General features: G+C 40.2%; 1 protein-coding gene across 2 annotated transcripts in view; it reads left to right on the top strand.

The window, feature by feature from the left end:
- The window catches only part of FMN1 (formin 1), a 385670-nt gene that overhangs the window by 98232 nt on the left and 260530 nt on the right, over positions 1 to 26908 (top strand). Inside the window, exons 1-2 of one of the 2 annotated variants that reach the window (XM_021695358.1) lie at positions 5313 to 6689; positions 8297 to 8414. In XM_021695358.1, the coding sequence (XP_021551033.1) occupies positions 5313 to 6689; positions 8297 to 8414 (1495 nt within the window). Of the gene's footprint in view, positions 1 to 5312; positions 6690 to 8296; positions 8415 to 26908 lie in introns of those variants that run through there. The other variant, XM_021695357.2, reaches the window with a different exon arrangement.

Consider the following 26908-nt stretch of genomic DNA (forward strand, 5'->3'; position numbering starts at 1 on the left):
GGTAGCATTGACATCTTCACAGTATTTCTTCTTCCAATCCATGAGCCTGGAACGTTTTTCCATTTCTTTGTGTCTTCCTCAATTTCTTTCATGAGTATTTTATAGTTTTCTGAGTACAGATTCTTTGCCTCTTTGGTTAGATTTATTCCTAATTATCTTATGTTTTTGGGTGCAATTGTAAATGGGATTGACTCCTTCATTTCTCTTTCTTCTGTCTTGTTGTTGGTGTATAGGAATGCCACTGATTTCTGTGCATTGATTTTATATCCTGCCACTTTACTGAATTCCTGTATGAGTTCTAGCAGTTTTGGGGTGGAGTCTTTTGGAGTTTTCCACATAAAGTATCATATCATCTGCAAAGAGTGAGAGTTGGACTTCTTCTTTGCTGATTCGGATGCCTTTTATTTCTTTTTGTGTTCTGATTGCTGAGGCTAGGACTTCTAGTACTATGTTGAATAGCAGTGGTGATAGTGGACATCCCTGCCGTGTTCCTGACCTCAGGGGGAAAGCTCTCAGTTTTTCCTCATGGAGAATGATATTCACTGTGGGTTTTTCATAGATGGCTTTTATGATATTGAGGTATGTACCCTCTATGCCTATACTCTGAAGAGTTTTGATCAAGAAAGGATGCTGTACTTTGTCAAATGCTTTTTCTGCATTTATTGAGAGGATCATATGGTTCTTGTTCTTTCTTTTATTAATGTATTGTATCACATTGATTGATTTGTGGATATTGAACCAACCTTGCAGCCCAAGGATAAATTCCACCTGGTCGTGGTTAATAATCCTTTTAATGTACTCTTGGATCCTACTGGCTAGTATTTTGGTGAGAATTTTTGCATCCATGTTCATCAAGGATATTGGTCTGTAATTCTCCTTTTTGATGGGGTCTTTGTCTGGTTTTGGGATCAAGGTAATGGTGGCCTCATAAAACGAGTTTGGAAGTTTTCCTTCCATTTCTATTTTTTGGAACAGTTTCAGAAGAATAGGTATTAATTCTTCTTTTAATGTTTGGTAGAATTCCCCTGGGAAGCCGTCTGGCCCTGGGCTTTTGTTTGTTGGGAGATTTTTGATGAGTGCTTCAATTTCCTTAGTGGTTATAGGTCTGTTCAGGTTTTCTATTTCTTCCTGGTTCAGTTTTGGTAGTTGATACATCTCTAGGAATGCATCCATTTCTTCCAGAGTATCTAACTTGCTGGCATATAGTTGCTCATAATATGTTCTTATAATTGTTTGTATTTCTTTGGTGTTGGTGGTGATCTCTCCTCTTTCATGCATGATTTTATTTATTTGGGTCATTTCTCTTTTCTTTTTGATAAGTCTGGCCAGGGGTTTATCAATCTTGTTAATTCTTTCAAAGAACCAGCTCCTAGTTTCATTGATCTGTTCTACTGTTCTTTTGGTTTCTATTTCATTGATTTCTGCTCTGATCTTTATTATTTCTTTTCTCCTGCTGGGTTTAGGCTTTATTTGCTGTTCTTTCTCCAGCTTCTTTAGGTGAAGGGTTAGGTTGTGTATTTGAGACCTTTCTCGTTTCTTGAGAAAGGCTTGTATTGCTATATACTTTCCTCTTAGGACTGCCTTTGCTGCATCCCAAAGATTTTGAACAGCTGTGTGTTCATTTTGTTTCCATGAATTTTTTAAATTCTTCTTTAATTTCCTGGTTGACCCATTCATTCTTTAGTAGGATGCTCTTTAGCCTCCATGTATTTGAGTTCTTTCTGACTTTCCTCTTGTGATTGAGTTCTAGTTTCAAAGCATTGTGGTCTGAAAATATGCAGGGAATGATCCCAATCTTTTGGTACTGGTTGAGACCTGATTTGTGACCTAGGATGTGATCGATTCTGGAGAATGTTCCATGGGCACTAGAGAAGAATGTGTATTCCGTTGCTTTGGGATGCAATGTTCTGAATATGTCTGTGAAGTCCATCTGGTCCAGTGTGTTATTTAAAGTCTTTATTTCCTTGTTGCTCGTTTGCTTAGATGATCTGTCCATTTCAGTGAGGGGGGTGTTAAAGTCCCCTACGTATTGTTGTCGATGTGTTTCTTTGCTTTTGTTATTAATTGGCTTATATAATTGGCTGATCCTATGTTAGGGGCATAGATATACCACTTTTTTTAATCTATTAATATATACGGTATAGATATATATATAAAATATATATTTTGTGGTATATATACCATATATATGGTGTATACATATGTAAATATAAATATTCTGTTATATGTATATTTCAGCCATAGAAAAGCATGAAATTTTGTCATTTGCAACAACATGGATAGAGCTAGAGAGTACAATGCTAAACAAAATAAGTCTGTTAGAGAAAGACAAATACCATATAATTTCCCTCATATGGAATTTAAGAAACAAAACAAATGAGCAAAGGAAAGAGAGAGACACAGAGAGAGAGAAACATAAACTAAGAAACAGCCTCTACTATAGAGAATAAACTGTTGGTAACCAGAAGGGAGATGGGTGGGAGGATGGCGGAAAGAGTGGATGGGGATTAAAGAGTACACTTGTCATGATGAAAAATCAAGTAAAGTGATTTAAAACATTTGCAGGCTTCTTATTTGAACATTATGGTCAAACATTTTTCAATTCCTTAAATGACCAGCAATAGTAACATTTCTCATAGTGTGAGAGAGTCTATATTCAAAGATCTATTTGAATTACCATGATGTTCTTTCTTACTCATCTTATTTAGATAGTCCCTGCTTGCTTTCATTCAGAATTGTTTTAGGGTCCACCTATTGCTATTCTGACTGAGTTTAGAGTATGAAGTACTTACAGTGTAAGAACAAAGTGTCGCCTCTTTCTTGGCTGATATCCCCTCTTAAACTTCATGTTTCACGAACGTGGAGGGCTGGAGTTTTCTTCATCTTTATATCCCCAGAGCCTCGTACATAGTTGGTGTGTAAAAACGATGGTTGGATGTATACATCTTTGTAATAGGATTATGTTTCATAAATGGAGGAGAATTGTATGGGGAGAGCCTCTTACTGTGTTTCAGTCTAGAGGACTCTGTGTCTTATTTGGAAATAGTACACAAGCCAGCTCAGAAACTTATTCTGGAAATCAATAATTTGTTAGGTCTGAGAAAATGGAGCCTTTCAGTTAAAAAGGATGACACAAAATAGGTGTCACATCTCTTCCTCACACTCCTGTGTTGGATGCTCTGTGTAGGGCTTAAGAAGACAGATCTTATGATCTGGTGTGGTGATTCCTTTCTTCCTCAGACTTGAAGAAGCAGAAGAAGTCTGATTTTTATCGATGGGCATTTCCTCTGGACAGGAAACTGTTCTGAGACTTAAATGGTGCCGATAAACTTTTCTGTGTGTCATCATGGCCTTTTGATTAAGTGTGCCCTAATTAGTAATCCCAAACCCATGAGCCTCAGGAGCAAGTGGGAAAGTCTCCATTTAGACACAAGGTCAAATCAGGGACTGGAAGTGACCTCTTAACTTTCCCCTAGGGGTTGGTGGGATATTATAATATATACTCTTTTGTGTGTGAGGGTTCCTTTTGAATGCATTGCTAGAAATGTGTTGCAATCAGAATTTCTCAGTATTAATACTTTGGGGGGAACATGATTCAAGTCATCAGTGTGATATTCACAGCCGTTCCCTGATGCAGACCAACTAAGATTGTTGTTTTGCTTGTGGCTACAGCTTCTCTTTTGCAGAAAAAATTGCTGTTTGTGTTTAACACTTGGGCTCCATCTTCTTGCAGCTTTGCTCAGAGAGCCGGTGATTACTTTTAAGCCAGTTTGACTGTCCTGATCCAGCGCAGTAACTTGTCCATCGCGGGTGCTTGCTAAATGCCTGCTGACTGGACAGGATTTGAAAAACACTGAGACCTTCAGGTAGGACAGGAAGCTGTCCCAAGAGGCAGCTAGCTATGCAGCTAGGAAACAGAGCTATAATTTTTCCACATCCTTGGTTGCCAGGTTCCCAGCATATAATCAGAGTGTTGGAAACTACCTTGAGCTAATGTTTGGTGGTGATTTCGTCCGTCCTGTTCTTGTTTTAGGCAAATTGGGTCTGTGATAGAAACCTGACTGACAGAGACCTTTCAGATGTCTTGCTCTTTAGGGGAATGTGGCTCCTTGGGGACCTTTGCTGAATCGCTTTGCCTAACAAGGCAGGTTGTGTGTTACCTTGTAGCAAGCCAGGTTTCACTTAGTTGGTTGGATCGCTGAAGCAGAGAGGGGTGCCCTTCAGCCACCAGGATTCCTAAGGAAACCAGGAAGTTAGAGCTGCTGAGCAGAAGCCTGAGGTTGGCACAGAGCGTGTGGAGGGTAATCATTCCTGCCGGGCAGGGGCTGTTTACTCTGCCGGCCTAAGGCTGGTGGACACTGGGCGTGGTGGGCGTGCTAGCCTCAGTACCTGTTTGTAGAACAGTGAGACACCAGGGCAGAGCTAAAACAGCAGTAATCTGAAACCAGTCCTGTTGGTTTCCCCTCACCCCCTGGCCCGGCAGCTAAAATCTGCATTCCAGATGAGACCTGCAGGGAAGCGGAAGAAAGCATTAAAAAAAAAAAAAAAGAAGCTTCAAGAGCAGTAAATTACTGCTTTTGAGAGTTCTGGGCATTTTGAAATCATCTATTTCTTTACTTGCTTTTCTTTGCTTTGGGTTTTGTAAGTGACTGTTGAGCTGTGTGTGCTGCTAGGTTTTTTTGGCTTGGATGGCGTCCAGGCTGCCGACCAAAATTTAGATGGCAAAAGGGAGCTCCTCAAAAGCGTTTCAGTCAATTTCTGCTGATTCACTTTTGAATTTCTTGGGCTGCTGGGCGAAGGGGGGTGGGGGGTGGGGGTCAAGGGCTTGTCAGGATCTGCTTGCCGGCTCAGCACGCTCTGGAGCCTCCCTTGCTCACCAATGAGGAAGTTGAAAGCTACCGGGAGGCACTGGGGCGGAGCTCACAGCGAAGTCCTGGGCCGGGATGACTGGGGGCAGGCTGACTTTCCCTCCGACAAAAACCCTTTTGTCCACGGGAATAAATACGGAAGTCCCAGAGGAGCAGCCTCCCCAGTTCGTGTGTAGTAAGGTGTGCAGCCTCAGCGGCGTCTGGGCATAAAGCTCCGCGGACTTCTCACAGCTGGCCCCCGGGCGTACCATCCTCGCCCACACCCGGAAGGAGGGCCCAGTAAGTGACCTGAAAGAGACCAAGTGTGCTTGCTCTGCGGCTGAGTCAGGCTGCCGGGTCCTGTTGCTCCCTGTCCTGTAAGTTCAGAGCCGATGGTGTGGATAAACTGAGGGAGCAGAGAAAAGTGACAAAAGTCAGAACCTGCACCGAGGGCATTGCCGAGACATGGAGGACGCTGGAGACTCTCTGAATGGCAGTGATGATGTCTCGGAACCAGAAAAACCTGAAGCCAGACTTGAAGTGGCTCAGTCGATCCTGAGCAAGTTCTCTATGAAAACTTTGTTTGGGTTTACAAGTAAGTTGGACTCTGTGAAGCCTGATGAGAAAGACGCGGTACTGAAGGCATTCCACAGTTTAGTTGTGGATCCAGTACCTCAGCGGGATGATCCCAGCCAGGGCTCGGATTGCCAGGCGGCAGAGGCACGGGTTCTACCTGACCTTGGAAATGATGGCAAGACTGCAGGGGTGGAGCCGGAGTCAGAGGGAAATCAGGGAATAGCAGGTTCAGGGATTTCTCTCCCTGGGCAAGAGCTGCTCCCACTCAGTACTCAGAGTGTGGACAGAGACGATGTCATTTTGGTCCGTGGGACCCTTGTGAACACCACCAGTGATTCCGACTCTGATGATGGTGGCCAGCAGCCAGAAGAGGGAAGCAACACCAGCCGCCCACAGTCCCCCAGTGTTTTAACTGAGCCATCTCAGGATCCCAAAGAAAAGCCACGTGACTGTAGGGAAACTAGCACCACTGGGGAAAGGGATGATGCAGAGCTCTGTGCAGAAGGTCCTCAGAGGACTCCATCTGAGATAAGTAGCAAACCGCAACTTGGTGATGGTAGCCTTCAGACAGAGCACAGCCCCACCCAAGGACAAGCTGCAGAAGAAAGTTCCCCAGTCCTCCCCACAGTAACAGACCAGAACTTGAGTGTCGGTGTCACCGAGAATGCCTCGTCTAAAAAAGAAGTCCCCGGAGAGAAGTCATTGCAGCTTCCAGCCTTTTTTAGCGGGCTTCGTGTGCTCAAGAAGGGGGCTACAGGTGAGGGAGGGAAGACCATCACTGAAATTAAACCAAAGGATGGCGACCTGGCTTTGCTCAAATTGACACAGCCTGTTCAGAAGTCCTTAGCGCAGGCAGGGCCTCAGACAGTGAAGACTGGGGAGAAGACAACTGACCCGAAGGCCACTCCCACTCTCCTGGAGCAGCTCTCTCAGCTGTTCATCCTTGACATGCCCAAAGCGGAAGTGAAGGCAGAAGACCCCGAGCAGCCCAGGAAGGAGGAGATGGGCTGCAGTGCTGCCCAGGAGAGCCAGAGCGGCCCCAGTGGAGCCCAGACCCGGGGTGGAGAGGTCAAACCAAAGCCTCCAGAGACAGCCCTCGAGGCCTTTAAAGCCATATTCGTTCGCCCCCCCAAAAAGGGGACCACAGCTGACACCTCTGAGCTGGAAGCTCTCAAGCGTAAGATGAAGCATGAGAAGGAGTCCCTAAGAGCTGTGTTTGAAAGATCCAGGTCAAGGCCAGGGGATGGCTCCTCTGATTCCAAAAGCGTACGTAGAATTGGGTTTGGGGTTTTGTCGTAAGATGCAATGCTGCTGTATTTCTTTTTCAGGTTTCCTGTCGAAGTGAATCCCAGTTACCTATTGTTAGTCTCTTCTAGGTGAAAGAGGATTATGATCAAATCGTCCTCGCAAGGAGTATGGAGTTAAACTAGCGATTTCTGTCTTCCTTATATTTTTCTGGAGTGTCGTAAGAGGGATATACACAAAGATGTGAGGGCAGAAAGGGAAAACTGTCACTCTGAGTTTAAACATTAATAGTAGATGTTCTTTTCTTTTTTAAGATTTTATTTATTTATTTGAGAGAGAGAGAGAACACAGCGGTGGAGAGGGAGAAGCAGGGAGCCTGATGTAGGGCTCAATCCCAGGACTCTGGGATCATGACCTGAGCTGAAGGCAGCCTCTTAAATGACTGAGCCACCCAGGTGCCCCAAGAGTACATGTTCTTATAAAAAACTAAACAGCACGCAGAAGCAATGCAATAGGGAGATAGAACCCACATTTCCTCACCTCTTAATTATACCTCTGCAAAAATTCTATTTTAACTTTGAAAGTCTGCCGTTTGGCGATATAGGTGTTTGTGATGTGATTAAAATGTTCCGTGTTCATTACAAGGCATCCTGATCGCTGGGTTTAGATTGAGGCCTGGTTTAAATTCTAACTCTGCCATTTACTGGCTGGGTGACCTTGATCACCTCAGAGCCTCCATCCCCTCATCCACAAGATGAAGAAAATAACCCTTACCTTACACGGTAGTTGTGAAGAGTAAGTGAAGTTAGCACATGATAACCATCTAATTAGTGAATTAGTGTTACTGTTAGGAAAATTAATTCAGGTAATTTATAAAGACTAGCAAACACCTCTCCAGTAGATCTTAAATGTTCAGAACAATAGAATTTTAGTATCTACTCAGCCTGTAATTATCATTCCCTCTTATATAGTTGATCAGTTAAGATGTTAAAAATTTAAAAATCTTTTGGAAACATTCCTAGGATGTAGTTGAAAATTAAACACAATACGGCATTCTCCTAGTTGTAAAAATCAACCCCTATAAAAGTGGCTTGAATATGAAGGCTATGTCATTTATTTAAAGGAAAGAAAAACGAATTGAAATCAACAGTGTCGAGTGCTTAGAGAAACGTATCTTGACCTACAGCTGGTGTTCATGGAAAATGCAAAACTAGTCTTTATATTATAAAGTACCCTGGAGTTGTTTGGGACCCACGTATCATCATTCCTATAAATGTACCTGATTACAGTGCATTTATATCTGCTTCTTCAGCTCAAAGTTTGTGATTTCAAAAAAAATAGTTATATGATAAACATCATCTATTAATGGTTGTATCATACTTGGCCTTGAGGGGGTTTTTTTGTTTTGTTTTGTTTTGTTTTGTTGTTTTTTCCACCCTTACTGATCACTTTACCTTTCTGGAAAAGGGTCACTCTGTAGTGAGACGTTTCAATTATAGTGAATGAGCGCAATGTGCAACTGGCCATTAACATTAATTTTGGAGTTAGAGGTAGCATGTTTTCCGGGGTTAATTCGCTCTGGCCACATTTCATGTAACGTATTCTTTTCTTTACCTGCTTTTCAGCAGCCCGACCACAGCCCCACTGAGCAGGACGATAGGACTCCGGGCAGACTCCAAGCTGTCTGGCCACCCCCAAAGACAAAAGACGCAGAAGAAAAAGTGGGATTGAAGTACACCGAAGCAGGTAATGTGAAAAGAAGCCAGGTACCCGTGGAACGAAGCCTTTGCTGCCATGGCTTTTGGTGCCAGTTCAGTCCTCCCAGAATTTGAGTTTTTGTTTCTCTGCAAAATGTAAGGCTGAACGCTTTTTGTTTTTTGGTTGTGCTGTTCAAGGGAACATTTGCACAATTATCATTAATGCATTTCTTAGAGATGAAAGGTGAAGGCCATGGAATGAATGAAGGGCGGCCAGTGTGGAAAGTAGGAGAACCTTTGGGGAACTAACAGAGCGGGTAGATTACACATTCCTCAGGAAGCAGGTGGTGGGCCCTCATACTGTTGCGAGCCGGCAGGGTTGCTTGAAGAGGTGGCGTATGAGTCTCCAGAGCTGCAGTCTGATTTGTTGTTTGTCTTTGAGAATGCTTTCCAGCTACAGGAACCTTGTGTGGAGTGAATGTACAGAGACTGTATCAGTTACTCGTTCCCTTTTGTGAGACAAAGCTTTATTTAATGCATGGGCCAATTTTAAAGCAATCTAACTCTCTGGAAACCTTCCCAGGAGCTTTGCTTGAATATATTAAAATGGAATGGGCATTTAGATATTTTTACTCTACCTGACAGGTTCACACGAAATAAAAAAATAAGAATTAGAGGATGGTGTGTCTTAAATGAATATATGTGTTTATGCATCTCTGGTGAAACCTCTTTGTCTTCTTCCTGATATTTCAAGATTACCTATGCAGACTTATATTTTTCTGGTTGTCTTAGGGTATGTGTGTATATGAGGATCAGTCTATCCATTTAGAGAAAAATGCTTTCCGTTCCTATTCACTGATAGAGAGAAATGGATCAAATTTGGGGTGGGTTAGTAGTACATGGTTTTTCTGCAGTATCATAAGTTACTTCAGTGATTGAGAACACAGATGCGTTTTGAGTTGGCAGTGAATCTTCAGTTCTACAACCTGATGGCTTTTAGCCTTGATTTATGCAATTGCAGACTTCTGACTATCCCAAGACATCGATTACTTCATAGCATTTGTTTTCTGCAGTGCTTGACTTTTAGAATGAAAAGTATCTTGGCCTTAGTGAAAAACAATATATAGCTGTTCCAGTCTTCTTACCTACAGTCGATTTTTCCAAAATTGGAGTGCTTGTTGTTACAATCATTGAACCATCTACCAAATTCTTTCTCATGATCGGGCACAGTTTGAACACTTAAAAGTACTGAAGTTTGCTTTAATGCAAAACCAAATTCTATGAGTTTCTTATTCCTAGTTTATATTGGTGACCTAAGTCCTGTTCCTACGAGTAGATTGCGGCAGTCTTCCTTGTAAGGATGTAATTTGCTAAGTAGAGAAGTTAGAGAAGTTACGATTCAATGTCATAAATGGTTTTTCAATCCACTTCAAGTAATATTTGGGGGGCATTTATACCTCTGCAAAAATTCCTTATTCCAGAAGCTCAGAGGAACACCGTAGTTGACCTCATCGGTGGCTTTCCCAGTCTTGGCTTGTCATGATCTGTATTCTCAGAGCTTTCTAAGGTCTTGGATGAGATGGGGGAGGGCAGGACAGATAATGATAGTGCTGCGGGATGAGCTGTGATAGCACAGTGACCGAGAGGGCTGGCTGTGGTCTGAAGAAGACATCCAAGTCCCCAACCAGTTCCCACTGTGGCTGTGCTCCTTACCATGCTCCCCGGGCTGGTGCTCAGCTTCCTGAGAGCCTTCTAGGAGCTCCTTACTCTGCTGATGTCCTTTTGGTGGGTATCAGATAAGAGTAAGATACCCCTGCACCTGCAGTAAACTTTTTATTACCCCATTCCTTCATATCAGCATAGGGTTGCCTTGTCATTTATTGCTAATTTTGAGGAAGTTAACACTTTCCTTGTGATTTTCTTCAACTGTTGTTGAGAAAACTGTTGGTTTATTATTTAAAGCATTTTGTGGTATTTCCATTGGTTTCCCTGCCTTTAGGGAGACATACAAAATCTGCTACTCTGCAGAGAGCACAGAAACAGCGAAATTAGATTCAACGTATTTCAAGGGGTTTGAAGGCTTATGCCTTTATATCTTCAATGCTCTTTATTTTTTTTAAAGATTTTATTTATTTATTTGACAGAGAGAGAGACACAGCGAGAGAGGGAACACAAGCAGGGGGAGTGGGAGAGGGAGAAGCAGGCCTCCTGCCAAGCAGGGAGCCCGATGCGGGGCTCGATCCCAGGACCCTGGGATCATGACCCGACCCAAAGGCAGACGCTTAATGACTGAGCCACCCAGGTGCCCTGATTCTCTTTATTTTTCCTGGGGTATACAAGAATCTAGTGTTCCTATTTCAAGTGTGTTGTTGGAATTCTGTGCTATCAACATTTAAGCCCAGTCCTTGGCAGAGCTGGGAGCGAGATCGTGTTTGTCATCATGCATTCGCCATTGTCCTTGTGCTGCCCTCAGCCACTTCAGACTTGCCACTGTTTGGATTTTCCTTTATAACACAGTCTGTCATTCAATGATTTTTTTTCCTGAGGGCTTAAGAGATCACCTAATACTATAAACTCACCTTTTGTTCATGGATAAAAAGAAAGCTGATATCAGAGAACCTGTCCCTTTAAACTATGACTTCCGGAGTTCTCTTAGTCATATGAGTGTAGCTGACTGCTGTTGCTGGCGCCCACTGCTAAGGAGGCTCTCTCTGCCACTTCCAGAGCCATCAGCATCATCTGTAGCTGCTGACACTGTAACTACCACCCTTGGCGGGTAAAGCCTCTGGCCCCTGAGAGCTTCCAATGATCACACTGTGATCACCATCAAGGGCACTTCCACTGTCAATATATGAGCTCTTGGAACTTTGGTGATGTGCCAGCTAAGAGAATTACCAGCCCCCATCAGAGCTATCGTGCAGGGGACTTGTCACTGGTGCTGAAGTTGATCTCTTTTACTCAGTGAGGGGCCTCAGTATTAATTCACTGAGCCTGAACTTCTTTCCTCAAATGAGAGTGCATTGCTTTCTCCCATCTCTTGTGCTGTGCTTTCTTACACTGTTATCTATGCAATCCTGTTTTGTGTTTGGGATGCCTCGCAATAATTTGGACTGAAAACCTCTCCCCCCAGTCCTGGGAAATGGGATTGGGATAATCTGATGGACAGACCCCATATTCTTCTCAGAATTGTCTTTCCTTCTTTGGGTGTAAGAGTTGGCTCTTGAAACAACCTTGTGGGATGATCTTGTTTTTTTAAGGAGAAATCTCTTTCAGTGAGCTCCTCATATCCTTAAATGGTTAATCAACTTAAATGGTTAATCAATTGAGTCCATGCTACTTTACTGTGCTGCAAGACCAGAAACATCAGGATGCAGTAAACTTGATTAGCTTTTGAAGCTTGGGGCAAAGTAAAACTCAATCAGAGCAAAGTGAAAAGGTGTGTCGTGAGACATACAAGGGGGTACCTAAGAAAAATGTCTACCTTTATATTTGATGTGGCCAAAGCAATTCGTGTTGTGAGAAATAGATAACCAGTGTTCTCTCTCTGCTATTTCTCTTCTAATATGCTGTTCTGTACATGGCGAGGTGATATAAGGGTTAGTAACTTGCAAAACAACACAAAACAAAACTGGAAAGCACAAGGACCCTGGTATCATAGAATCATTGAATCATACCATTAACACAGGATTGAACTTATTTTTATCTCAAGCATGAAAAAATTTATCTAAGCCATATTATGTCACTTTTGTTTCCATTTTGGTTTTTGAAGGATAAATGCACTTAGCCTTATTTTTTTTGATAATTACATATATTAATATATCAACCAGGGTGCTTTCAAGAATCAGGTGACCAACTCAGACTGGATGATTTGATTGAGAGTTTATTAGAACTCTTTACAAAGTTGTGGGCAGGGCTTAGGGAAAGCACTAAGAGATGGAGCAACATCTGGTGCTACTAACAGAAGGTTTTAAAGCCCTAGACTTGAAGGGGCAAGGGTAGGAGAAGCCACTGGGGAAACCCAGAATTTCAGAGGGAGGCTGAGTGGTATGGTGAGGGCTGCCCAACAGGAGTTGTGGCCCTCAGGAGAGGGATGAAGCCGATCCACAGAGCCTTGAATTTGTGGATTCACAAATCCTTGACTTCCTGTCAAGTCAGGAAAGGAACTGGGAAATAAAGAGCCCAACTCTCTTCTTTGTCTTGTCTTCCCCATCACTGCCATTGGCCAAATCCAAAGACAAGTCCGAGGACTGGGAGCCACTTTATGCCATTCCTTTAGGGCAACAGGGTCCAGAATAGGGCACCAAAAGGGGAACTGTGGATCTGGAGCAGCAAATACAGGATACCCAGCACAGTTACACTCCCAGAAGACTCCAGGTTAGAGAGGTTCCTCAATCTCTCAGTCGGCATGGAGAATTGGCACACATTTATCTCCATCACACCTGACCACACAGGGTTCTAATACAATGTCATGAAGAAAAAATCCTGTTCTTTAACCTGTGGGAGGATTATGTCTTTTGCTTTAATCGATTCATAGAAAATATAATGGCCATCCTTCAGAGACTTGCTCTGTGAATACCTTCGTCACCTTAATGTAGAGAGTTTATTTACTGATCTCAGTTTATTTACTGATCTAAGTATTAAATGTTTCCCTATATTACAAAATAAAATAATGAATTTTGGAAATAACCAGAAATACCACAAAGCAAAAGAAACTTTCTGTAATTCTGTTTCACAGGGAAATCATTGCCAACATTTTGAATTATGAAAGGCCTATGTAAATTGAACACTTAAAAACTTTGTTTTTAATTTTTTTTTTTTAGATTTTATTTATTTATTTGACAGAGAGAGCACAAGTAGACAGAGTGGCAGGCAGAGGGAGAGGGAGAAGCAGGCCCCCCGCTGAGCAGGGAGCTCGATGCGAGACTAGATCCCAGGACCCCGGGATTACGACCTGAGCTGAAGGCAGATGCTTAACTGACTGAGCCACCCAGGCGCCCACTTAAAAACTTTTTGATCATCTTGTATAGGCTGCTTTTCACACTTGAAAATGTGACTGTATTTTTTGACTACATTTTAACCATGATTATATTTATAGAGATTTAGTTTTTCAAGGTATTAAAAATAATGTAAAAATGGAAACAACACTTCTGTAAATATCTTTGTTCATAAATGTTTCATTAGGATAAATTTCTTGTGGTAGAATTGCTAAATGAAAGGGTATATGCCTTAATGTTTTCAATGTATATTAATTACCAAAGTTAATTTTTTATGTAAATATATTCAGTATGAAAACAGTACTTTTTAAGATTTTTATTCATTTATTTGAGAGAAAGCGAGAGAGAGCACAAGCCGGGGCGGGGGGGGGGGAGGGAGAAGCAGGCTCCCCACTGAGCAGGGAGCCCCACATGGGGCTCAGTCCCAGGACCCTGGGATCAAGACCTGAGCTGAAAGCAGATGCTTAACCAACTGAGCCACCCAGGTGCCCTGAAAACAGTACTTTTAAAACAATGAAAAAAAGTTTCTGTCTTTATTATTTATTTTTAATTTTACTTGTCTTGTCCAGTGTGAAAACATTTTAAATATTTGTATAGTCAAATCTATTTTCATTTTAATGTATAACTTTTCTTTTTTGGCTTAAGAAGTCCTCTACTACTCAGATCACCTATATTTTCAAATTGCTTAAGTGATTTTTTTTTCTAACTTTTCCTTCTTTCCTTCCATTTTATATCAAAAATTGATTTTGGTGCATAGCTTGAGGTAGAAATCTAAGACCACTTTTTTCCCCTCAAGGTGCTAACTTTACAGCAGGCTTCTAGCATAGTTACTGTCTATGCTAAGCTTGGGAATGTTTCGGGCCTTCTGTGATACTTTGTATGGATGTCTTAATTATTTCAGCATTAAAACACATCTCAGGATCTGTTCAAGTTTTTATGCAATTAAAAAAAAAATGTTTTGGATTGCTTATTCTTCCAGAAAACCTTAGTTTACCTTGGTTTCAAAAGGATCTGTTTAGTATTTTTACTGCAATTGCATTATTTTATGAATTAATCTGAAGGTAGAAATGAGAATTGAGATCTTGAAAATGCTTAGTATTTCTATTCAAGAACATATCTTCCAAAACTATTCAAATTTTCTTTTTTGACTCAGTAAAAAATATTGCCTGAATTTTTTCTAAATATATTCCTAGGCATGTTATCTTTAAAAAAAAACATGATATGAATTTTTAGCTCATGATTCATTTTTCCTAAAAGTCAGATGCATTCCTAAGAATCTAGTGGCTCAAGGAACACCAGCTCCGAGGCCAGGACTGGACTGAGTGAAGGCCACATTTTGGACTGACTGACTGGCTGGCTGGCTGGCTGGCTGATACCAGGGGAACCTTACCTCTGTTTCACTCTGGTTAGTGATTCTGAATATTCCGAGGCTCCTTTTAAAAATCTAACAAAGATAGAAAGGTATGGAAGAAGACACTGCAGTTAATTTTGTATTCATTTCAGACTCTCCTACCCCTACCCCACTGCCATCCCTGGACTTACCCTTACCTCCCTATCCCCTCCTCCCCACCCCTCACCTCCCCAAGTTTAGATGAACCTTTGATTCAGAAGCTCAGCCCAGAGCTGGGCTTCCTTTCCTGTTCATCTCCTATTTTATATTATGAAGGAGAACCTGAAACATCTAATTATTTATTAGGAAATGTAAAAACCTATTATCATGGTGTGTGCCTCAGCATCTTGAGAGGAAATGAAGTTAATTATTGTGAGTTTTACATTAAAATGGTGTTGTACATTAAAATGGTACTATTTGGGAAACTGGCAGTGACTTAATTACCCATGGAAGGAGAAAATACAATGAAGAAAAGCACTTATTTTTTCTGAAACAAAGTGAACTATGCTTTTTTGGTTTCTCTTCCAATATGCATCTGGAAAAGCTCTTCCCTCCACTGGCTGCAGCTCAGACCCAGCCTGGGGCTGGGGGTATGGCTCATGGGCTGCCCTGCTGAGAGTGAGCACTGTGGCTTTGGTAGAAAAGAGAACCAACCTAGCATGGCATCATGGGTATTGGGAGTGAGCAAGCTGTCGCCACATGCGGCATTTCTTGGGGCTTACTCACACCACTCAGAACCTTAGAGTAGCTCAGGAACATCCCTCTTTAGAATATTTTGGTTCAGATAGGGAAATAACCCATCCTTCAACTTAATAAAGATCCTCCGCCTTTCTGGTTTGTTTGTTTCTTTTCTTTTTTTTTTTTTTTTTAAGATTTTACTTATTTATTTGACAGAGAGAGAGACAGCGAGAGAGGGAACACAAGCAGGGGGAGTGGGAGAGGGAGAAGCAGGCCTCCCGCCGAGCAGGGAGCCTGATGCGGGGCTTGATCCCAGGACCCTGGGATCATGACCTGAGCCGAAGGCAGACGCTTAACGACTGAGCCACCCAGGAGCCCCTCTGGTTTGTTTCTAATTTGGGTTCCCTTGGTTATAAAGGATAGAGCTCTTGGCTACTCTTCCTAGTGAGTCAGACATCCTTGCCTCACCAGCAAGGGAGAGCTATAAATATCTTCGAATATTTTATTGGCTTACTGTACTTTAAAAAACTTATCCATTCATAGCTAATACAGGCTGTATTAGCTATGAATAGATTTTCCTTTAATGTCCTGTATCTAGATAAATGATCCCAAGTGTCTTCTTTCACGGTCTAGACAATAGGTTTGTTCATTGTGTATTTATTTTATAGGCCTTTGTGACATGTCACCATCACTTGCATGGAGTTATGCTGATAGTCCAGAAAATTGGAAGCTGTACAGACTAAAAAGCAGGAAAGGCTTGTATTTTTGTGGCCATAGACATAGGATGTACTGGGAAATGAGAGGTGATTATTCTAATATCAAGTGTGTTAGACTTCTACTTGCTACATAGCTGGGAGCTGTGGGGAGAGAGATGGGCTCTTCCAACACAAATGAGAGCTAAAGCTTGATATGAAGCAGGGGGAATCTCAAAATGTGGACCAGTGACTCAGGAATTTCATGTTGTTTTCCAGGAAATATTAGTAAAGGTCTTTGGCTCGGGGGAGTAGAGGCAAGAGATTAAAATATAGAATCTGAAATTTTACAACATTAAAAACTGACAGCTGCAAGCATTTTAGAAATCATTTAGTTCATCGTATTCATTTTACATATGAGAGCCAAAGGGGTCGTGACTTCCTGAAAGATACACATAATTTTTTTTAAAGATTTTATTTATTTGACAGATAGATAGAGAGCACAAGTAGGCAGAGTGGCAGGCACAGGGAGAGGGAAAAGCAGGCTCTCCACTTAGCAGGGAGCCGGACGTGGGACTCGATCCCGGGACCCTAGGATCATGACCTGAGCCGAAGGCAGCCACTTACCGGACTGAGCCACCGAGGCACCCCAACATACACATAATTAACAAGAGCTGGAATTACAATGGGAAGAGAGGAATGGCTGCTTCAAGTCAGGGAGGGGCTGGAGAGTGATGGGTTTTTTTGTTTTCTCCTACCAATGTACTAACATTTAAAGATCCAGCAAGAGAAACACATGGGGACCAGGAGCACTTAAGAATTTTGATGGTTATTTAAAAAAAAAAAAAAAAAAAGATGGGACCTGAGTGAGTCATTCTGTATAATAAAGGAGATCATAGGCGTACCATACCAGCTCATAGCCACAAAAATTGACTAGGTCATTTCTTGTTGCCATTTTGACTCCTAAACATTTAAAAAGGGGAGTTTTAATGGTGTTTTTAATGCTTCCAAGGCTCACTGAAGCTACTAAAGCCAATAAAAATGATGCTTAAAAAAGAAAAAAAAAATGCTCTGGTTTGCAGATTCTTGCAAAGTTCCACTGGAGCTCATTTTTGGGCGACAGTATATGTGGTCAAGTACACGGTGTACGTGTATTTGATTTTAGGAGATACTTGAATAAACATTTTTATTTTAATGGTTGTATATATATCAGTAGTTTTATTGTGTCATAGAGAAAATAAAACAAGCACTCAGATCTACTTTGAAGCTTCTTTTGGGAAGATGAGAATGAAGTTTGTACCATATCCTATGTCAGATCTTTACATATCCCTCCTGCGGGGATTTTTCTTCTTCCTTAAAAACCTACCCAGGTGGCTCCATTGTTCTTTTCTTTCTCAAATCTCCATCTGTTTGCAGCTGCCAAGTGTTCTTTCTCTGGCCGGTCCACCAAGCAGCCACTGCAAGCCCTGCCTCAGCATCCTCTCTTCCAGCTCGCCACCACACCTTTCCACCTGCAACCCCTTTGGGTTCCTTCTTCTTGTCCCCCGTTAGTGGGCTCATAGCCATCAGCTAGCTCAGTGAAAACAAGGCTCGCACTCCTTCATAGAAAGCAGCTGCAAAACTGTAAAATTTGGGGTGCCTTGGTGGCTCAGTCATTAAGCGTCTGCCTTCGGCTCAGGTCATGATCCCGGGGTCCTGGGATCAAGCCCCGCATTGGGCTCCCTGCTCAGTGGGAAGCCTGCTTCTCCCTCTCCCACTCCCCCTGCTTGTGTTCCCTCTCTCGCTGTCTCTCTCTCTCTCTCTGTCAAATAAATAAATAAAATCTGAAAAAAAAAAACGTAAAAATTTTCCTGTTCTACAGAAAGAACAAATTACTGTCTTCCTGAGAAATAACTAAACACAAGGTTTCAACGTCTAAACTCTTGAGCATTTCCCCTCCAGATAAAGGGAGACACTGGATGAGAGAGTGAGAACATTCGATAAGAAAAGTGAACTGTCTCAGACAGAAATTGGGCAGGGAAATCTTGAGGACATATCTAAGTTTGGAATGAAACCTTTGCTGCTGGTTTCATGAGTTTGCGCATTACGAGGACTTGAGCGTGAAGCCTGGCTCTGTCTTGTAGCTGTGACCAGAGTTGCTATCCTCATGTATAAAAGTGAGTACAGTGATAATATTTGTAAATAACTATTGTACAGATAAATTGAGATCATTGTGATGCCACTGAAATTTATATATTGACTCTTTTTAATTTTTCTTTTTGTAAGATTTTATTTATTTGTCAGAGGAAGGGAGAGAAAAAGAGAGAGAGAGCACAAGCAGGGGGGGCAGTAGGCTCCCCACCAAGCAAGGAGCCTGATGTGGGACTCACCTGAGCTGAAGGCAGGCGCTTAACTGACTGAGCCACCCAGGCGCCCCTATATATTGACTCTTTTAAAGCCAGTTTTTATTGAAGCATAACATGCATATGGAAAACTGTTCAAATTTGAAGTGTATGGCTCTGAGTGGTAACAAAATAAACATGCAAATCAGGAAATAGTATATTACCTACCTCCCAGAAGCCCCCATCTTGCCCCCTTCTGGTAACCACAACTAACCCTTCTTCAGAAGAAACCATGTTCCTGACTTCTAACACAATAGATTAGTTTCATCTGCTTTTGACCTACTTAGAAACTGACTCCTTTTGCATATGGCTTCTTTCGTTCAACATTACACTTGGGAGAACCAGACATGTTGTTGTGTGTACCTATAATTCAGTTATTTTCAGTGCCTTCTAGGATTTCATTGTGTGAATATATCCTAATTTCTTCATTCTAATGTTGATGGACATTGGTGTTGTCCCCAGGTTTGGGCTGTTATGGATACGTTGCTGTAAAATTTCTTGTACATGTCCTTTGGTGCACATAGGAACAATTTCTCTTAGGTATATACTTGGGAGTGGAACTGTTGGTCACAAAGGTATGTCTGAACTTAATGTCAGTATATGATACCATCAGTTTTCCAAAGTGTTGGTAACATTTTTTTCTTATGCAAATGCAGCAGCTTTCTTCATAACGCCATGGAACAAACCCAAATGTCCATCATCAGGTGAAAGGATAAACTGTAGTATGTACAATAGGTAATAGGATACTTCTCAGCAATAACCACTGATACACTCAATTGCGTGGATTAATCTCAAAACCCTTATGCTGAACAAAAGTAGCCAGATACTTAGGAGTTCATACCATACATTTCCATTCATCAGATTTACTAGAATAAGCAAAACTAACCAATAGTCACAAAAATCATATCGGTGGTTGGATAGAGTAGAGGAATTGACTGCACAGGGATGTGAGGGAACATTTTGGGGGGACATATCTGATTATGAGGTTGAACCCTGGGATTCATTTGTCAAAACTAACCGAACTGTACACTTAAAGTTGAGCATTATATTATACCTTTATAAATTGATTTTAAAAATATTCTTTAACCAAATGCTGTCTTCAATCATTCCCAAAGCTATATTTACATATAGCCTTACCTATTGACTCACCATGGGTCCTGTTCTACAATTACATCACCTTATTCTCAGTAATTTTCCTTTTTGATTGGATTGTTCATTTTTAAGGCTTTCCAGTATTACTTTTTTATATTTGTTTTCACGATGATAATAATTTACACTCCAACCTCCAGCACCTCACAGTTCTGGCTGCTCCATATCTTTGCCAATATTTGGTGTGGTTGGTCTTTCTAATTTGAGCCATTCTGGTTTTAATTTGTGTTTCCTGAGCAAGCATTCTTTGATATGCTCTTTGGCCCATTGGGTATTCAAGTTCACTGTTCAAGTCACATGTCTGACTTTCATAAGTTGTCCATCTTTTATTATGTTGTAAAGCAGTTCTTTTTATATGCCGCATGTGAGTCCTTTGGTTAATTGTGTTGGAAGTGTTTTCTTCCACTTTGTGGGTTATCTTTTCTCTCTCTTAATGGGGCCTTTTGATGAATAGAGATTCTCAGTTTTACTACAGTCTTGTCCTTATTGTTAGGAGATTTTGAGCCACCTTAAAGGAATCCTTCCCTAACTCTGTTACAAAAATAAGTTATCTTAAGTTATCTTAGAAAGGCATTAGTGCTCTTCCTTTGACATTTAGACCTACAATATTCTGAGCATTAGTTTTTGTGTATATGTTGGGGGGGGGGGCGTCAAGTTTGTTTTTCCCATACCCAAATTATCTCAAAGTTTTTCCTGGAAAGCCCACCTTCCCCCGACCACACCAGCTCTTTATTCTGTTCCACTATTCTCTAAGCGTATCTAACCTTGTAACAGTCGAACGCTGTGTTAATGACTATAAATTTGTAGTAAGTCATGATCTGCTAGTGTGTCCGCTTACCTTGGTCATTCTCAGCTCTTTGTCTTTCTATATGCCTTTTAGAATTTTTATCAAATTTGACATGATTTTGATATTGACCTCTTTACAGTACTGAGTTTTTAATTCCATAAATATATCTTTCCATAATAAAATACTTACTTGAATACAGTCTTCTCTAATTTCTCTCAGTGTTACAGTTTTAGTGTAGAGGTTTTACACAATTTCCTTTAAACTCAAACTTATTCCTAAGTATTCTCAAATTTTTGATGCAGTTGAGCATATGTTTTTTAAAATTCCATTTTCTGACTTTTTTGTTAGAATCTCTCTCTCTCTCTCTCTCATTGACCTTGTATTCAACTTTGTATCTTGCAAACTTGCTACCACATGGCTGTTTTTACTTTGGAAAAACAAGGCGATCTTTCCATGATAGTACATACAGAGCATTTTTATTCTACCTCATTTTTTTTTTAATGGCTGCAGAGTAGTCAAGAAAATAGTAGCTGTAATAACTTACTGAACTATTGTCTTACTGATCTTTTTATTACTTAGAATCTTTCACTGTTGTACAGCAATTTCATGAAAGCATCATTTGCATCTATGTTGTGCATACCTGTAAGTACTTTGATAGGATAGATTTAGAATTGCTGTGTCAGAGTCCTTGCCCCTTATAAACACTGGTAGATAGGACAAAATTGCCCTCTTAAAATATTGAATCAATTAATACTAAACTAAAACAAGAAGGTCCATTATTCACACTTCACCAATATTCATTTAATTTTTGCCAACCTGATGTTAAAAATGCATAGTATTGTTTTTAATTTGTATTTCTCTGATACTAGAATAGTCCGACATCTTTTCATTTTTTCTTCTGTGACATCCTTTCTGCTCTTCTTTTCCCTTTTGTAAATTGGGTCATTAGTCTTTATTATTACTTATTTGAAGGAGCTTTTTATATATTAAAGGAATTAGTCTCTTGACTATTGTATGTATTGGCAGTCATAGTCTCCAGCTTGCCACGTTATTTGCCTTCTGTCGTCTTTCATTATATGGGAATTTTGTTTTATGTAGTCATAGTCCTGTCTTTTCTGGATTTGTTGTTGGTGATGGTTTTAAGGAAGATTTCTCTAACCTAGGCTGTAATAATATGTATACTTTAGCTAATACACATATATGTTGAGATTTTTTTTCAATCTAGAATTCGTTTTTGTGTGTGGTAGAGATAAGGGGGTGTCAAGCTTGGCCATGTGCTGTAATGATTAGGGAGCTTGGCTGTGGCATCTAATGTCATGGGGTTGAATTTTAGGCTTCAGTTAATTACCTTTACTGGACAAATTACTGGGCAAGCTAATTACCTATTTATGCCTTAGTGCCCTTGTTTGTGTGTGTGTGTGTGTGTGTGTGTGTGGTTTTTTGTTTGTTTGTTTTAGTAGTCTAAGAACTAATGCATTTAGAGAAAGGTTTTTTTTTTTTTATATATTATTTATTTATTTGAGAGAGTGTGAGAGCGAGAGAGATCAAAGAGGGAGAGGGAGATCACAGAGGGGAGAGGAAGAACAGACTTGCCGCTGAGCAGGGAGCCTGATGCGGGGCTCAACCCCAGGACCCTGGGATCATGACCTGAGCCGAAGGCAGACGCTTAACTGACTGAGCCACCCAGGCGCCCCTCTAATACCATTTAATAAATAGTTATTGCTCTGCAGATGTGGAGTGCCCACTCTGACATATATAAATTCCTTTCTGTATACCAACCTATTTTTAGATCCTTTAATATTTTTGTTGTTATGTTTATTAGGCCTTGTGCCAATTTTTATGTCTTTGCAGTTGGTGTAGTTTTAAAGTTATTTAGTTGTCTGGCAATTCAAATCACCTCAATTCTTTTTTTTTCCATCTAAATTTTGTTTGGGTAGTTGTGTACATACACTCTTGTGTGTGAACTGGAAAGTCAGTTTCTCAAGATCTATGACATGATCCGATTTGAATTTTATATTACATTATTATGTTACAGATCAGTATTAGGGGGCCTGATAATACTGAGTCTTCCTATCTAGTAACATAATTTATCTCTTGATCTTGTTCAGGATTTCTTTTATGTTCTTCAGTAAAGTTGTACAGTTTTCTTATAGTTTATGCACATTTAAATTTCTGCATATTTGATAATAAATGGGATCCATTTCTCATGTTTTAAAATTGGTTTTGTTGGTATAAAAAAGTGATTTCCATGTTTCTAATTCTAACTTTATACTCATCTTGGTTCTACTAGTTTTTCAGTTGAGACTTGGATTTTTTTTTTTAGATAAATCATGACAATTTTTGTTTTTTTTTTAATTGTAAAATATAGGTAACATAAAATTTACCATCTTAGTCATTAAAAACTTTTTATCATTTTATTCACCCAAAAGCATTTATTCACCCTTTGTATATGTAGCATATAATGGTTTACATAATAGATGAAGAGGTGTTAACCATTTTTAAGTACAGTTCAGTAGTGTTAAGTATATTCATGTTGTACAGTGGATCTCCAGAGCTTTTTCATCTTGCAAAACTGAAACTATACCCACAACACAACTCCCCATTTTCCCCCTTCCCTCAGACTCTGGTAGCCACCATCCTACTTTCCGTTTCCATGAATTTGACTACTCTAAGTACCCCCATGTAAGTGCAACCATACAGTATTTGTCTTTTGTGACTCGCTTATTTTACTTAGCATAATGTTCTCAAGATTCATCTATGTTGTGACATGTATCAGTTTCCTTTTTAAGGCTGAATAATATTCCATTATATGTATATACGGCATTTTGTTGATCATTCATCCACTGATGGGCACTTGGGTTGCTTCTACTTTTTGGCTATTGTGAATAATGCTGCTATGAACATTGGTATACAAATATCTCCTTGAGATCCTGGTTTCAATTCTTTTGGGTATATACCCAGAAGTGGGATTGCTGGATCATATGGTAATTCTATTATTTTTTGTGGAAACTCCTTACTGTTTTGCTCAGCTGTTACATTGCTCTACATTCCTTCCAACAGTACACAGAGGTTCTGCTTTCCCCACGTTCTTGCCAACACTTGCTAATTTTGGGGTTTTTTGCTTGTTTTTTAATAGTAGCTACTCTGATCGGTGTGAAGTAGTATCTCATTGTAGTTTTGATTTGCAGTTCTCTAATGATCAGAGTCTTCATGTGCTAACTAGTCACTTGTGTATCTTCTTTGGGAAAATGTCCATTCAAATTCCCTGCACATTTTCAATCAAGTTTTTAACGGTAGAAAATAAAACACAAGTTGTTACCTATCATTTTTCTAGTCCTTTTCTACTGCCTATGACCTCCAAAACAAAGCTGGAAAAATAGTGAATAGTAGACTTTGTTGTATTATTCCTGATTTTATAGTCTTCCTTCTAATGTTTACAGTTAAGCATTATGTTGGGTGCAGATTTTTGGTCAATAACATTTATCAAGTTAAGGAACATTCTTTATAGACTGGGGTTTCTAAGTGTTAATATCACAAAAAGTGATTTGAATTTGCTGTATTAAATTCAGGGGTATATTTATTGAAACGACCACTTGATTCATGTGATTTTCTTTATTCTGATTATCTAGTGATTATATTTTAGATTTGTTAGTGTGGAACTATTTCAATATTCTTGGGATAGTCCTATTTCATCATGATGAAATACTGAATTTGGGGGACGCCTGGGTGGCTCAGTCCTTAAGCATCTGCCTTTGGCTCAGGTCATGTTCCCAGGGTCCTAGGATTGAGCCCTGCATCAGGCTCCCTGCTCGACGGGAAGCCTGCTTCTCCCTCTCCCACTCCCCCTGCTTGTGTTCCCTCTCTCGCTGTGTCTCTCTGTCAAATAAATAAATAAAATCTTAAAAAAAAAAAGATATACTGAATTTGGTTTGCTGATTTTCTTGTTATTTTAAATAAGGAAAAGTCTTAGCCAAAAATAATAAATTCTGTGAATTCATGATAAGGAAAAAAGGGAACTATGGAGACATTTCCTACATTTTAATTAGCAAAGTATATGGTGACTGCAGCAAAGCTCTAGATTTGTCACAATAGAAATAACCAAATGGTTTTCAGATGATCTGCCGCTTGTTTTATTCTGATGTTGTCTTTTCCTAAATGTTAAGATTTCTTCTTCAGTGTACCACCAATCAAGATAAGTAGAAGGGAACTTTGAAAAAAGCTGCTATTGTGTGTTGAGCTACCTGACTTGGCTAGGATGACTCCTAGGGGATTTCTCTTGACTTACTTAGAGCACATATTCTATCTTGTGTTGTAATCTTAGAAGGTGCAGGTAAATGGCTGTGACATCAGAGTTACTGATGCTCTTAGATGATATCTAACTCATATTTAGTAGCATCTAGCCCATGGTTAGTGTTGAATTCATTGGTGTTATTAATCACACAAATTACAAATAATAATGTATTCATTTATTCATTTAGCAAATGCTTACTGAGCATCCACTATGTACTGGTAAGTGTGATAGGTGCTTAGAATACAAAGATGAATAAGACAAGATCCTTGCATTCAATCAACTCATGGTTCTTTTTTTTCCTTTTTTGGTGGAGGGGCAGAAGGTAGGTGACAGAGGGGGGTGGCAGAGAGGTGAAATGTACGCAAATGAGTACAACAAACATTCTATGCTCTTACTGAGGGATATATATATTCCACCATACATACACATACACATTATGTCTGTACAATATATTATGTATTTATAATACTTATAGTAGACCACATAGAAAAGTATGATCAATTCTACCTATAGTAATTAGGACGGGCCTTCTGAGCAGATTTGGAAGACAGTAGGCTGGATAAGTCAGGTGGAAGCAAGGTAGACCAAACATGCAAAGGAAAGACAGAGCAGGGTTTGTTTGAAGAATTGCAAGTAGTTTATTATGCCTGATAGATAAGACAAAGGAAATGATATGCAAGGGTGTTAAACCTGTAGACTTGGAGGAGGCTAGATCTTTGGGGGAGAGATTATATAGGAACCTGGGCTGTTGATTATGGGAGGAGCCATTGAAAGGTTTTAGGCAGGGGAATAACAGGACCAAATATGGGTTTTGTAAGATTGCTCTAGAGGTATTGAGGATGATTATGAAACTGGGATGAAAGTGAGAGGTTGCTGTGGGGAAGTAGGACGACCAGTTTGGAATTCCTTGTAATGGTCCAGAGAATGGATGATAAAGGCAATCATAGATTTCTATCTTCTTGTGAATGGATTCATTGAAAAAATCTTTATTTGTGATACTGAGTGATTAAGGAATCAGAGTTAATAAAAATCAGTAGACCCTTTGGTTTCACTTTAGGTGATGACTTATACCTCTTGCTAAACCTATTTCCAGGGCTATTGAAAGAATAAAATGAGATAATTTGAATTAAAATCTTCTTTTTCCAGCCTGGAATGAATGTGGGACTTAAGAGTGGTATATGTTAATCTTTATTATATTTATAGATTACCCAGTTTGTGGATAAAATATGTTCAGCTCTAGGTCAATTTGCCTAAAACTAACTCATGTAAAATCAGTTGCATAAAACCAATTTACCTAAATTAATATTCTCAGGGTGCCTGGGTGGCTCAGTCATTAAGCGTCTGCCTTTGGCTCAGGTCCTGGGATCGAGCCCCGCATGGGGCTCTCTGCTCCGCGGAAAGCCTGCTTCTCCCTCTCCCACTCCCCCTGCTTGTGTTCCCTCTCTCTCTGTGTCTCTCTCTGTCAAATAAATAAATCTTTAAAAAAAATTAATATTCTCAACAATCTATTTCTATTTTAAATAGTAAGCAATTGTCCTGATTGCAACACTCAGACAAAATAACCCACTGCCATACCACCAGAGTCTCTATTAGCCACTTATTTTCTGAAGACGTCAATTGCTCCTTCCTTGCCAACAAAATCAGTATCACAGCTTTCAAACTTGGTAAACTGTTTGATTCCGCCTTTTTATCTTTCAAATTCTAACCATCGCCCGCCCCCCTCCCCAGTCCCAGCGTTGCTTCCTTTAGAAAGCCTTTGACTCCCACTCTCGGGAGACTTTCTGAATTCCTTGGCTGCCAGGTACTGCTTATGATAGGTCTTTTATTGTTGAGTTTTCAAATCTTAATATTGTTTAACATTTTATGTGTTTGTTTTATCCCCCAATTAAGTCTTTCTCAATCTTGAGTGTGTGAGGTGGTGGGGAGGACTATCTGGGAAGCCTACTAATTCAGATAGGGAGTAGGCCCATGAATCTTTTTCTCAAGAGAGTCCGGATCAGCAGTCTTCAAACTGGACATAGAAGGACCTTCTAAGGAGTATAGTCGGGGGTGGATAGGTAATTTTGAGCAAATTACTTTCCAGATTCTCCGCTTCCATGAGTACTCGTAACAAATGAGACTTTCGCCCAATTTTTAAAGGAAAGGCATAAGTCTCACCTATTCTAAGTCTTGCTGTACCTT

Source organism: Neomonachus schauinslandi, chromosome 9, assembly GCF_002201575.2.
Source record: "Neomonachus schauinslandi chromosome 9, ASM220157v2, whole genome shotgun sequence".
Taxonomy (NCBI): domain Eukaryota; kingdom Metazoa; phylum Chordata; class Mammalia; order Carnivora; family Phocidae; genus Neomonachus; species Neomonachus schauinslandi.